A 14,798-nucleotide genomic window follows, 5' to 3' on the forward strand; every position below is an offset into this window, starting at 1 on the left:
TACCTTTGCTCCTTTTTTAGTTGTTAAAGTTATTCACAAATCAATAGAAAGCATAATAAAATTTTTGGTCTCCTATAAAATGATTTTGTTCTTTTCTATTATACTCTATTACTCCTTTCATTTTTGCTTTGTCATAAATGTATATTAATTGTCAATATATAAATTAATTAAAAGTTGGGTGAACCTGGAAAAAAGATAGACACTAGAATGAGAGGTTAAATAGTGTTAATCAAAAACTCACACTTTTGTAAACAACAAAGTAGTATGTTAACTTTAGGAGTGCAAACAAAGAGATAAGAGAGAATAACACCAGGTGTTTTTATATTGGTTTGTCTTAAATACCGTGACTATGTATAGTTTTTAATCAACCATATCAAGTTCCACTATCATTTACAAAAATACAAGTATTCTTTTACAAGTCACTTCTAAATTAACTTAAGTATTCTTTGATTTGTCTCTTCAAGCAATTATCAAAGTATTCTTTGAATGCAAAACCTCTTCAAACTTCAAACAACCAAGTATACTTTTAATAAAAAGTCTCTTCAGGCCTCAATCAATCAAGTATTCTTTTATAGTCAAGTCTCTACAAGCTTAAAGCAATAACACTAAGTTAAAGCTGTGTAAGATAATTGTTATACAATAAAAGTGCAAAATAGCGACTAAAATTAGCGATCAAAATATGCTTAAAGCAATAACACTAAATTAAAGATGGGTAAGATAATTGTTATACAAGAAAAGTGCAAAATAGAGACTAAAACTAGCGATTGAAATATATCCATTGCTAACATTTGATCAATTTAGCGTCTGGTTAGCAATAAACCATTAGTCACTCAACGACTAATTTAGCAACCACCATAGGTTGGTAGCTAGAGGATTGGTTGCTATATCCGTCACTATTTGCTTGTGTTTCATGAAACACAATTTGCAACGTAACTAGCAACCAATCTACTATTGAATTATAAAAAAGTTGCAACCGATTATATTTTGGTGGCTAGTAAACACAAATCAATCCACACATAACAACTGAATTGTATTTGATCACAAAATATTAGTTAAACTTAACGATCAAATACAATTCGGCTGCTAAATATAAATTAATTTTAAAAAAAATATAAATTAGTTAAAAATAATGATAATATTGTTGGTGAGTATCAATCCCATTTTCTTTTTTAGTAAGAATAAGACGTAAATCATTAACCAATGATTTTATTAATTTATAATAAAAAATATTTATTCTCACTCCTATATATTAATATCAATAGCTATCCTACACAAATTTTTTTTGGAAGTTTCTTTTTAATGATTGCAATTTTAGACATTTTTAAAATTAGAGTATATGGATTTTTTTAACTTTCTTATTTATTTCAATTTGTGTTTATAATATATATTTCTAAATTAAATTTAATAATTTTAAAATAAGTTATCAAAAATGAATAATTTTGTGTCACAATATAATTGGATTTTACTAAATATTGATTTAATTTATATATTGTAATGTATGGCAATTATTTATATGTATACTTTATTATAATTTAATTTTAACGATAGTTAATGGTGTACATATTATATTTAAAAAATTGAACCATTAATTAAAGGCTCTTAATGTGTTTATATATATATATATATATATATATATAAAAGAAGAGATTCACTTACATGAAGAGTAAGTCTACTTATACTTACTCTACTCAATAACATGTTTCATATAAAATTTTAACGATTCAGATGTTCAATTAAGAATTATTAATGTATAGGTCAAGCTTGTAAATTTTAAAGAAATTTGAAAACTATTTGATACTTCATTTCATGAATTTAAATCAATGTATAAATGCTTTTATGATTAGTCCTTAATTCGAATTAATGAAATGGAACGTCACATAGTTTTACATTTTTTTAAAAAAATTACAGACTTGAGCTATACATTAAGAACTTTTAATTATGATTGAATCGTTAAAATTTGATGAGCTTCCTACAAAGGTAGAAAAGAAAAAAGCGTTGGAAGAACATGCACAACAACATGATGAGATGATATATAGTATATACTATGACACCTCCACATTGACCCTTTAAGGCCAACCCTTCCTCCACCGAGTACTACCCTAAATGATCTCGAGCATGGTATTGATGAGGTTCTTGATGAGATAGCAAAAGACCCTTAATTAGGCTCTTTTATTTTACTTGTTTTAGGATTTCTAGTTCTATTTCACTTCTATTTTTGTTCAGTTTGTTGAGGAAGACTCTTGATTAGACTCCTTTATTTTTTACTTATTTTAGGATTTTTGGTTGTATTTCACTTTTACTTTGTTGAAGTTTTGACTTTTTATGTTATCATTGTATTTTTAGTATATCATATTAACCTAGTTATATTTTATTTGGTTTTCACTATACACTATAAGTATATATTGATGAGATAACATGGAAGTCTTTTGGTATGTTCTAGTTCATTATTATAAATTGTTTAATCAATATTTTCTTAATTTTATATTTATTAATAGGTTTAAAACTATAATTTTAAAAAAATCCAAAAATAATGGTTAAAATTAGTGATCGAAATAGTGAACATTTTAAATATTTTGTGACCAATTCAGCGACCGAAAAACAAGACAAAGAAAAAAATTAATTAAAATACATGTTTTATTTAGCAACAGAAAGATCGACTACTTAACTTAGTGCCTATTTTGCGACCAAATTAAGGATTGAATTTAAATGTTTTTTTTTAAATTGTTGGCTACTAAAATTGCAACCACAAAATTTCGATCCCAAAATTGTTTTCTTGAAGTTAGGTGTCCAATATTAAAATGGTTGTTTTTGTAGTTCCAGTGACATTTGTATTCAGTCGCTAAGTTGTGATAAAAACAATTTTAGTCGTTATTAACAACAATGAACAGGCTTTTATTGATGGATTATATTGCTAATCTCTAATGTGGTCGCAAAGTTAATCGAAATAGAGAAAATAGCGATGAATTTAATTGGTCGCTAAAATAATTTTTTTATAATTTGTTTCATCTTACTTCCAAGATGTGATACAAGAATTTTAAGTACATAACTTATTGACAAAAAGACTGAATATATTTTTACAATGCGTTCACTCTTACATCTTTATAATGAAGATGATAGTTGTAAATTCTTGAGCGTCTCTTACAGACTTGCTTCGTCTATCTTCATTTTCGTTCCTAGTGAGAAGAATTGTTTATTGGTGCATTAATTGCTTGCATTAAATGCATTTCATCAAATTGTTACTTCTTATTTGATGAAGAAAGTTACTTAGTTATCACCTTTTAGGTACCAAATGAGTAGAGTCATGCGTTTGTCAGTTCAAAATAACTTTTTTTTATAGGAATTTTGTGATTAAAGGGATTTGCTCATTTTTTTTTCTTATGTAAAACATGTCTTTATTTCCTTTTGTTATTTATGAGTATCGAGGAAATTATTTCACTTTATTTTTAAGTCACATGAACAAAATTTAAACATTCCTCACTTATCCTTTATTATTTTTCTATCTCTTTTAAGTATTGCAACACTATGTATTAATTTAACACTCTTTTTAAAATTCTAAATGGTAAAGAAAAGTTAACACACTTTTTTTTTAATATAATTTTCACCTTGAAATATTCTCAAATGTCTATACAATTATTTGTTTAATAATTCACTTCACCCTTTCATTTATCTAATTATTTTTCTTTATGAATTTTATTTAATTCACTTCACTTTTGACTATGGAAATACTCTAATGTGTGTGAATTTTTTTTTTTAATTAATTACAGGTTTATTTACTTATTTTTATCTTTTTATACACAAGGTTAGTATAAATTGTGAAGTAGAAATTCATCCCCACCTAATAGTGAATTGGAGAGGAAGGAGAAACAGTTTGTTGGGGCTAAATATCGATGGATCTTAGGTTGAAAACCCAAATGAAGTCAAGGATGAGGTCAAAAGATTTTTTCAGTATAGATTTAAAGATGATGAATGGGATAGACCTAAGTTGGATGGGTCCAATTTAAGCAAATTTTTCCAACATAAAATGCAAGATTAATTTCCTATTTTGAGGAAGAAGAGATTAAGGAGGCAGTTTCGTGGGAAGATATTCATAGTGGAACCTTGGAACAAAGGGTTTCTATTATGAATCTACAAAAAGGGGAACATGACATGTTGTGGCTTGCAGGAGGTTCTGGAAAAATTTACAATTAATTAAGCATATAAAGCATTATATAATGATCTGTATGGGACACAAGTGGATAATAATTTTTAACATATCTGGAGCCTCAAGGTCCCTCCTAAGTCAATGGTATTTTTGTGGAGGGTATTTCATAATGGATTGCCAAAAATACAAAACCTAAGAAATAGAAATATGGGGTTGTAAATTGCTGAATCAGTTTGTCCTTTATGCCAATCCCAAGCAGAATTAATACCTCAGACAGCGTTCACATGTCACGTTGTTGAAGGAGTGTTGAAACAGTGGTTTGATTGGGTTCACACTCAAACAGACTTACGGAAAACCTTGTAACTCACTTTGAACAGGTTTATGGTGATCTAATTTTGAAATCATTATTTGCTAATTGGAAGATGATTTGGTGCTTTATATCGTGGTGTATTTGGAAACATAAACATTTGTGTCTTGGTGGCAACTACAGATGTAAATTGATGGAACAAATTTTATACACATTATGGAGTTGGGCAAAATTGAAAGACCACTTCTTTCAGCATTCCTTTACTCAATGGTCCATAAAATCTGGGATATTGTTTGCTCAATTGTCATATTATGTTTATCTAAACAGAGCTAGGTGGAGGTGCAAGACCCTGTTAAAGATCTTTATCCTTCTGTGTTTTTGGTGTAAGTACATATTATATTGGATAGGCCATTCGGCCACTAGAGATTGGCAAACTCGAGACCCTCTCGGTACTCTCAATAAACTAAGGAACCTTCGTGAACACACGATTACCTCCTTCGACACCATCGATAACGAAAGGGATCACATAAATAAAATCTTAACTACTCCTTTCGACATCACTGGTAAGGCATTGCTTAAAGCAAGTTCAATCCTTCGGTACCCTTGATAGTCGAAGGATTCATACCAACAAGTTTTACCCCCCAGCACCCTCGACAGTTGAAGGGTCCACACAAGCAAGTTCAAACCCTCTCAGCATCCTCGATGGCCGAAAGGTCAACACAGATAAATCATGCCCTTGTCGATGATCAATAAGACTAAATGGGACGTGGAGACTCGTACCTTGAATTATGAAGACTAAGGCGATTAAGACTTAATTACTGGTACAAAATCAATTATTGATGTATTATTTAAGGAAGTTGCTATGGTACCTATGAAAATTGAAGGGTTTTGGTACATTAAATTATGTGACTAAATAAATTTTAAAAAATAAATTTAAAATAACATAAAATTTAGATTAAAAATTTGTATAAGATGAATCAATCAAAAAAACTAATTCAAAAAAAATAATCAAAAGGTCAATTTTCATAACAAATTTTGTTTATATGTGACAAAATTAAAAAATTAAAAAAAAAATTATAATAATATTATAAAAATATTAAAATAAAAAAAACAAATAATACAACTAAAAAACTAATTTATACTATAAATTCAAAAAATTTATCATGAAAGAACAATTGCAAAGCCATGCAGATTTGATTCGTGCTTCACAGGAAGAGTCTCGGTTGGTTCGTGAGCAGCTGAAGCAATTTATGGAGATTTTTTCTCAATCTTCTCGTCCTCCCCAACCTCCTCCTACACATGATGCTGACACTGTACAATCTAATGATAATTAATGAGTTAGATGATGATCATGATATAGATGTTTAGGGATGCATTATCTTATACTATTATGTTTACTATGCTTTAAACTTATAATTTGTTATGTTTAAGTTTTACTATAGTACTTATCATACATTAGGGATCAACTAAAGTCATAAACTTTGTTATATTTGGTGTTATTTGTATCTATGGTATGCTTGACTTTCTTATATTCGTGTTTAGTTACATGCTTTTATAGAATTGAGAAATTTTTCTTAATTATTTATTTTGTTAATTTTTTAAACAATTAGATAATAAATTCAACTTTTTTGATTAATTAATAAATTATTTGTTAATCACAATTACAGGAGAAAAATATATTCTTTACAAATTTACGAAAAAATAATTTACAATTTGTGACGGATTTTATTTATCACCGATGGATTTCATTCAGCACAACAGTTTGCGACAGATTTCGCAGTTATTCATCGCAAATTTAGTCATCACATACGCCCAATTTGTGAGGGATTCATCCCAGTTTGTGACAGATTTTGGTCATCACAGTTAGTGACGGATTTTATCCATCGCAAATTGTGACGGATTCTAGTCAATTCTAGTCATCACAGCTTGTGACGGATACCAGTCATCACAGTTTGTTACGGAATTCTGGCGTCGCAAATTGTGACGGATTCTAGTCAATTCTAGGCATCACAGTTTGTGACAGATACTAGTCATCACAGTTTGTGACGGATTTCTTTCATCGCAAATTGTGACGGATTCTAGTCAATTATAGTCATCACAGTTTGTGACGGATACTAGTCATCACAGTTTGTGACGGACTCTATTCATCACAATTTGTGAGGGATTTACAGTCATCACAATTTGTGACGGACTCACATACCTCTCAATCCCTCTCAAATTGCGAGGGATATAGTCCCTCACAAATTGCGAGGGATTTAGTCCCTCACAAATTGCGACGGAGTTAGAGGCGTCATAAATTGCGACGGATTTTTATTAATTTCTAAACATTTATTGTTACAAATTAGTGACGGAAATTATATTGTTTGTGATGCCTTAATTCCGTCACTAATTGTGACGGAGAAAATTATCCGTCACTAAATATTTTGTGGCCAATTTTTGTGACGGAATCAGTTCCATCACAAATTCCGTCACTAATTTATTTGTGACGGATTTTATAAAGATTAGTGACGGATTTGTTCATTCTCTAATTTTAATTTTTCTAGTAGTATAATAAATGCTACATTAAGATATAAATTAAAAAATATAAAAATAATATAAAGATATAAAAAAAATTATACAGATAAATTATTAAAAATATTAAATTAAAATAAAAATAAAACAAGTAAGTACAATAAAAAAATAAAATAAAATGATTGTTTCGGTACCCCACAATTATAGTTGATACCGTAGAATTTCTCATTATTTAATTGGTAATCCTAACTTGTGGCCCATTAAGATTTGGATCCATTATAGTTAGAATAAATAGTTTGTATCTCGGAGTAAAAGTTATTATTCATTATTCGCATTTAATACATAGTGGGTAATTTACTTAAACGTCAAAATAGCTTTTGTAGGTGCACTCACCTCGACATAGATAAACAACTAGATCGAAAAATGAAAAAAAGTAAAGACATCAGCAAGAGGTTGAGAGAAGTACATATGTTTAGTTTGTTGGTTAGAGTTATTAATATAAAACATCATAGTTGCACCATATTTATGTTGGTTGAAGGATTGTATTGAGATATTTGGAGGTACATTTGGGGGAGTTTTTAGGTGGGATTTTAAGATACATAGGTGAGGTCAAGGGGCAATATGGCTACATATGACTCAAGCCAATTAATGTTGGAGGCTCCACATTCGTGTGATCATTTTGAACTCCTTTGGACGTTATGCTTTGGTATACGGTGCAATGGTAACAAGGAAGTGACTAGTTAGTTATATAGTTGCTATTTAGTTTCTTAACATAATAAATAGAAAATAACCAATTGAATCTAGTGTTCTTATTATTTAATTCTGTACTTACTGTGTATCATGATCTGGATTCGGGATTTTGGTACCCTTGTACCAAGTTAATTTATCATTTTCTTTGATCCTAAAAAAAAGTATAAATTGTGAAGAAATAAGGTCATCTCAACGGGAGTTCTTATTTGGTCTTATGCCGATTAGAAAATGATCTTATTAAGTATTAGGGGAAAGATGTACTTCATGCTTCTAAATATTTTTAAAAATTGTACGGGTAGGGATGTTTAGCCACCTTCTTATCGGTCGCCGAAAGGCCGAATCAGGTGGCCGATTGCCAATCGGTTACCTGGTTCGACTCATCTCTATTAGTTATCGTTAATAAACCATCAAAGGTTAATTAGCTGATTAAGAAGTATTACCTAGCACGGTAAGTCTTTACAGGGCCCATAAGGTCCAGGGCCCACGAATGTCAGTATAAATAGCTCAGGTCAAAAGGTAACGTCACTGTTCATGAATTACCCTAGATTTCTGTGCCCGTGCTGACTTGAGCGTTGGAGTGCCTTTTGCAGGTACAAACCCTTTCACTCATATTGGATTGGAGCGTTCGTTCGGCCTTCAGAACACAGGAAGACTATTGGTGTATCCTTATACAGGTACAAAAATAAAATAAAAAAATATAATAACGATTATTTAAAATTGGTTAATAACAGTTATTAAAAATATTTTTTTAAAAAAAATTAAGAATATAATCGTCCATAATCATGAAGACAAAAAAACAATTACAGAAAAAGTATTTTCTTTATTTATTGGTTTAGATTATTGCAATTTTATTAAGTATTATTGTTGAATCATGTGCTTATTTAGTACCGATACTTAATTAGTAATCAGGAAAGGAGGTGCTTAAATAAGCATTGGATCGTTTTTTTTTATATTTATAAATATAATATAATAATATTTAAAATAACTAACTAATTAATAGGATAAAATGTAAGAATGTAATTATGTAAGGCTTTTCGTATTTCATATAATAGTTTTAAAATCATTTGATATCTACTTCCATTAATCACAGTACATGCCTATTTTTTTAATGCCTATTTTCTAAACCCAATATTTTTAACATTATTTTTTCTATGCCTAAAGTAAAAACGATACTCCTTCATGTCTTTATTACATCCAAATTAGTTTAGTTATTTTTATAAGACTTAATTCATTATGTCTTTCACTTTACAAAATATATTTATTTAATGCATTTTGAATTTAATAAATAAGTAGAATTCATTTAGTATATGTTTCTTAAAATACAAAAGTCTCCTATTTTTGTTCTTGAAAAGTAAAAGCTTTGAAATTATATATATAAAGTGTCTCATTAATTTAGGAATAATTTTGGAAAGAGTAGAAATTTAAGACATATTTATTGATCTTAAAAAAAAACTTTTCTTAATCTTGATAAATTGGTTATTTGGGTCATATAATAAGAGCATGAGAAAGTATGTACTTAAGTACTCCCTTTGGAAATATATAAGCAAAAAATACCAATTTTACACATATTGAGAATGTTAATTAAATGTATTTAATTTTTATGATTTCACATAATATATATACCACATTACTTAAAATATCCTTAATCACATGATAGTGCTCATGTATATTATTTTAGAAATTTATTTTTGAATTAAGAACATTAAATAAATGACTTAAATGATTGTTTTTAGTCTAAAAAAGGGAAGCATTTTTTTCTTATGTATAAATTTAGAGAAAGTACTAACAACAATGAAAAGTATTATAAAAAAATACCTTGAAACTCTTAATTAGTTAAAAGAATAGAATTATTGTGTGTAATAATAATAATTATTGTTATTATTAGTTAATGGTATGAGTTTTATTTATTATTTTATGCTTTAATGAAATATAAACAAATGACTAATTAGTACATTTTCTTTTACATGAATTAGTACATGTTTAAAACCAGTGCACTTTATATAATTTTTTTGACACTTGTTTATGGGTCAGTTTTATTAAAATTAAAAAATGTTTGTAAAAAAGTGTTTTTATTTTTAAAAAAAATAATATTTAAGAAGTAGAGTTAAGAGTTATTTCTTAAAAAAAGTAAACAATTAATCTTTTAAGTAAAAAAATTTAGACAGACATATCAAAAAATTGAGAAAAAAAAATATTTTATTAAAAAATATGTTAAAGAATGTTAAAAAAAAAAGGCCCTATATGTCTAGGTTTAAAAATTTCCGTTTATTATTTTATACAACAAAAAAATAGGATAAATACATAAGAGAGAAAAATGTTAGATAAAATGCTTTATGTAATGAAAAAAGATTAAAAATATATTATATAAAAATATTGCATAAATGATCCAGCTTTAAATTATATCAGTGTTAAGCAAAATTGGTTGTGTTTTTTCTTTATTTTTTTTAACATGTTGGAAGAATATATATTTTCATTACCTTTAGTTTGCATAAAATTGGCGCACCTAGCATATAAAAAATTTAACAAAATCCACGTCATTTTTAGCCATCTTCAGTTGTATTTCTAAACGCCGACAAATTCTATGTACTTGCATATATTCTCATTCTTCTATTTTGTCATCTTATTTCTCACAAGGTATCAGGCAACAGCTAGAAAACCACGATATTTGAGACAAGTAAACATTTATCAGCAAATTATTTCCACGCACTATATATCATTCTTCTATTTTGTCAGCTTATATTAAGACTATGTATTTATATAGAGGCAACAGAAAACAATGATTTGGACATATTAAATGTTGAAGAAAGCCAACTTTTGGAATGAATTAGAGGAGAGACATATTTGAAGAACATCCACATGGTGTCATATAATAAACCGTTATTAATTTATTTGATTTTGTGAACCATTATTATTCCATCAATCATTCAAGGATTATTATTCCTCTTCGATCTCCTCGAGATCAGAGACAAAAGAAAAGCCAATCAAACAACCACTGTTCACTGTCCATTCAAACAGACAGACCGTCCTAGCTCTCCTCTTTTTCCACACTGCCTCGTTATTGGCAGAACACTCTTCCCTTTTATGCACTTCTCTTTTCTTTTTTTCACCCTCTTTTCCCTTTGTCTTTCCATCATCAAGTTTTGAGCTTATTCATGACAAAAGCAATTATTCCATTCACTGTGACTAAAGCTTGTTGCTTTGCAACATATTTTATAGTACCACAAGATTGAATAGAAGCAGCTTTTGATAATCCACATAACTTTACATACATATCAGAGAGAGAGAGAGAGAGAAAGTTGCATTGCATCACATGCAATCCACTTTCACATGCAAAGCCAAAATTTCCCTCAACAACAAGAAAGGCACAAAACCCTCATCATATCAATGGTGCAGACACTACTCTCAGTGTCCTCAATTGCACTAGTATAAACTAGCACACCCACATATATATCTGCATCTTCCTCATATTGCCAGTACCTGAGCAATAAAATCTTATTATTGCTATCAAGTTTCAACCCAACTTGGTGATGAACCTCATTGAACCAACCTCCATTTAAGTTAATTTTTTCAAACCCGGGTATCTGAGATATCCATTGAATTTGATTTAACTGCAAAACACCAAATTCTATTGTGGTGGAGGCAACAACCTTGGAAAGATGAGAGCAGGAATTTGCAACATACAGCTACAGGCTTTGACACCAGAGGCTGCAGCCCTAGTTAAACAAGCTGTTACTCTTGCCACAAGAAGAGGACATGCTCAAGTGACCCCTCTTCATATTGCTACTGTCATGCTTGCAACTTCCACAGGCCTTCTCCGCAAAGCTTGCCTTCAGTGCCACTCTCACCCTCTCCAATACAAAGCATTAGAACTTTGCTTCAATGTTTCCCTCAACCGTTTGCCAGCATCCACACCGAGCCCTCTTTTGAGTCCTCCATATTCCACCACTCCCTCACTTTCCAATGCCTTGGTTGCAGCCTTCAAGCGTGCACAGGCTCACCAACGCCGTGGATCCCTTGAGAACCAGCAGCAACCCATCTTGGCCTTGAAAATTGAGGTGGAACAACTCATATTATCTATCCTTGATGACCCTAGCATTAGCAGGGTGATGAGAGAAGCTGGTTTCTCTAGTGCCCTTGTTAAAACTAGGGTTGAGCAAGCTGTTTCAACGGAAGTTTGTTCACAACAAGCTTCCAAGGAAAACAGTAACACCATGCTTCAAGTTCTTGGTGGTAGCAATATTTCCCCATCCAGATCTTTTGGTCAATTTGGGGGCTCACTCATCAAGTCTATGGACCATGCTAATGACGATGTTGGTGGTGTAGATGATGTAAGTAGTGTTTTAAGTGAACTTGTGAGCAAGAGGAGAAACACTGTCATTGTTGGTGACAGTCTAGCTAGTGCTGAGGGAGTAGCCAGGGGAGTGATGGAAAGGTTAGAGAGAGGGAAGGTTCAAGGAGAGTTGAGGTTTGTGCAATTTGTGAGTCTTCCTCTTGTCTCCTTCAGGAACATTAGCAAGGAGGAGGTTGAAAGGAAGCTAGTGGAGATAAGAAGCCTAGTAAAAAGTCATGTGGGAAGAGGGTTTATTCTATACTTGGGTGATCTGAAATGGTTGTTTGAGTTCTGGTCAAGTTATTGTGAGCAAAGAACAAACTATTACTGTTCTGTGGAGCATATGGTTATGGAGCTTAAAAGATTGATTAGTGGAAGTGGGGAGAATGGTAGGTTGTGGCTTATGGGGATTGCAACTTTTAGAACATACATGAAGGGTAAAACATGTAATCCCTCCCTTGAAACTATTTGGGATCTTCATTCCTTTACAGTTCCAGTTGCTAGCCTGAGCCTTGGTTTAAATTTTGATAGGTAATTAATTCATTCTTCTATATATTTCTCTCTTTGAATATTATTTTTTTGTTATTTTATTAGTATTATTGAATGCATTTAAGTGATTTTTTTTTCTTTGTTTCAGTGATTTCCATGTTCAAGAGAGAAGCAAAGTAACATTCAAGGACGAATCTTTTGAAGAACGAGCCAAAGTGCGCAAACATCTAACTTGCTGCAGAGATTGCTCATTGAATTTTGAAAAAGAAGCTAAAAGCATCACTAGTAGTATAACTAGCAAGAGAGACTGCACTACTAGCTTGCCAACATGGCTCAAAAAATGCAAGCAAGAGAGAAGTCACATGATGGAGGATCAGGTTATTAATCAACACAATAAACCACACTCATTTTAAATAATAATATATAAGACATGAATTTATGGACAAAAGTCTTGATATTGATGTATGTGTCCTTGTTTTGAACCAGGGAAATGCTAAGCTTTGGGGTATCTGTAAGAAATGGAACTCATTTTGCAGTTCAGCACATGGATATCCCTCCAATGTTGTTGAGAAACAATTTTTGTTTGTTTCATCCTCTCCTTCATCCCCTACTTCAGTCACTTCACATGAAAGAAAGTCTAGTTTGAATCTGAGCCACCTAAATTGGCCACTCATTTCTGAACCAAAAGATGTACCTAAAGAATGTGAGTTATACACTGAGACAACTGTTAGTGATGATTGCTATGATGGAAACTTAATAATGTTCATGCCAGAGAGAAGCATCCCTAAACCAGACCTTTTGTCAAATCCCAATTCTAGCCCCAATTCTGCTTCTTCAAGTGAGGCAGTGGAAGGTTTGGATAGCACTCAAATGTTCAGGGAGCATAATGATGAGAATCTGAAGATTCTCAGTGATGCATTGGAGAAAAAGGCTCCACAACAGAAAGAAATACTTAAGGAGATTGCTAGCACTGTGCTTCTTTGCAGGTCAGGAATGAGGAAAGGAGTGAATCATTTGGTGAAGAGAGATGATAGACAAGAAACTTGGTTTTTCTATTTAGGTGTGGATTCTCGAGCAAAAGAAATGGTCTCAAAAGAGCTTGCTAAAGTTGTTTTTGGTTCTTATAGTAACTTTGTATCCATTGGTATAAGCAGTTTCTCTACCTCAAGAGGTGATGATTCCATTCATAAGGAGTCCAAAAACAAAAGACCAAGAGATGAGTTTGGTGGCAGTTATCTTCAGAGGTTTGGCGAAGCATTGAATGAGAATCCTCACAGGGTGTTCTTCATGGAAGATTTGGAGCAAGTTGATCACTTTTCAAAAAAGGGTGTTAAGCAAGCAATTGAAAGTGGAACTATAACCCTTCCTGGTGGTGAATCTGTGCCTCTCAAGGATGCAATTGTCATTTTCAGTTGTGAAAGCTTTACTTCAGTGTCAAGAGCTTCTTCGCCTGGAAAAACTACTCCATCTGCTGATGAAAACATGGGGAAGGAGAATACGAATAAGTCAGAGGAGAAAATTGCATGCCTCTCTTTGGATCTGAACATAGGCATTGAAGTTGATTCGCAAAATGTGCATCTAAATGGTGACACTGCTGAGATCCTAGAGCTGGTTGATAAGCAAATTAATTTTGAAGTACAAGAACTATGAAATATGAAATATTGGAAGAGAAATAACTGTTTCTATTTTTTTTTTTTTTTGTTGGGGTGATACTTTTGTTATATATATATTTTCCACTTATTTAGTGTTGCTTAGTTAGACACTTGGTGAGGGAAAGTAACGTACACAAAACTGATCGAGGTACGGCTTTATTTGTAATTTTCAAGCTTGGATGGGATCATGGGAATGGTAAACTTAGGGGATGCATCTGTATATATATGTTAAGTAATTAATCTGATCTTTTTTCTTCATGTCATAGTGTGCCTATTGGTTTATGTTGTTATAATTAATATTATTTCACTCATATATCATGTGAATATAAAAATTATTGCCATCAACACATTTAATTTCCAACTAATTTAACGCATTATTATATGTTTTTCAAGCAAATTAATTTATAAGATCATATATATATATATATATATATATATATTACATAACTAGCTATATGATGTTTAAGCATGACACAGGAAACTAAACAATCAGTTCAAATTGAAATTATTTTCTCTTTCTAGATATTCAGAGTGGGTGTCAGGTGATGGCATGTGGAGACTAATTTTAATCATTTAATCTTATAAATATGGTTAAGATAAATTAAAACAAATATTAAT

The 14,798-nt window shown here is 30.9% G+C and overlaps 1 protein-coding gene across 1 annotated transcript; it reads left to right on the forward strand.

Moving 5' to 3' along the window:
• The first annotated feature begins 10,968 nt into the window (after nucleotides 1-10,968).
• Nucleotides 10,969-14,443, forward strand: LOC109789624 (protein SMAX1-LIKE 3). The gene is made up of 3 exons (XM_020348631.3): nucleotides 10,969-12,570; nucleotides 12,677-12,905; nucleotides 13,015-14,443. The coding sequence occupies exons 1-3, from the start codon at nucleotides 11,366-11,368 to the stop codon at nucleotides 14,176-14,178; spliced, it is 2,598 nt and encodes an 865-aa protein (XP_020204220.2). The 5' UTR covers nucleotides 10,969-11,365; the 3' UTR covers nucleotides 14,179-14,443.
• The last annotated feature ends 355 nt before the right edge of the window (nucleotides 14,444-14,798 follow it).

Source organism: Cajanus cajan, chromosome 7, assembly GCF_000230855.2.
Source record: "Cajanus cajan strain Asha chromosome 7, NIPB_CcT2T_4, whole genome shotgun sequence".
Lineage (NCBI taxonomy): Eukaryota > Viridiplantae > Streptophyta > Magnoliopsida > Fabales > Fabaceae > Cajanus > Cajanus cajan.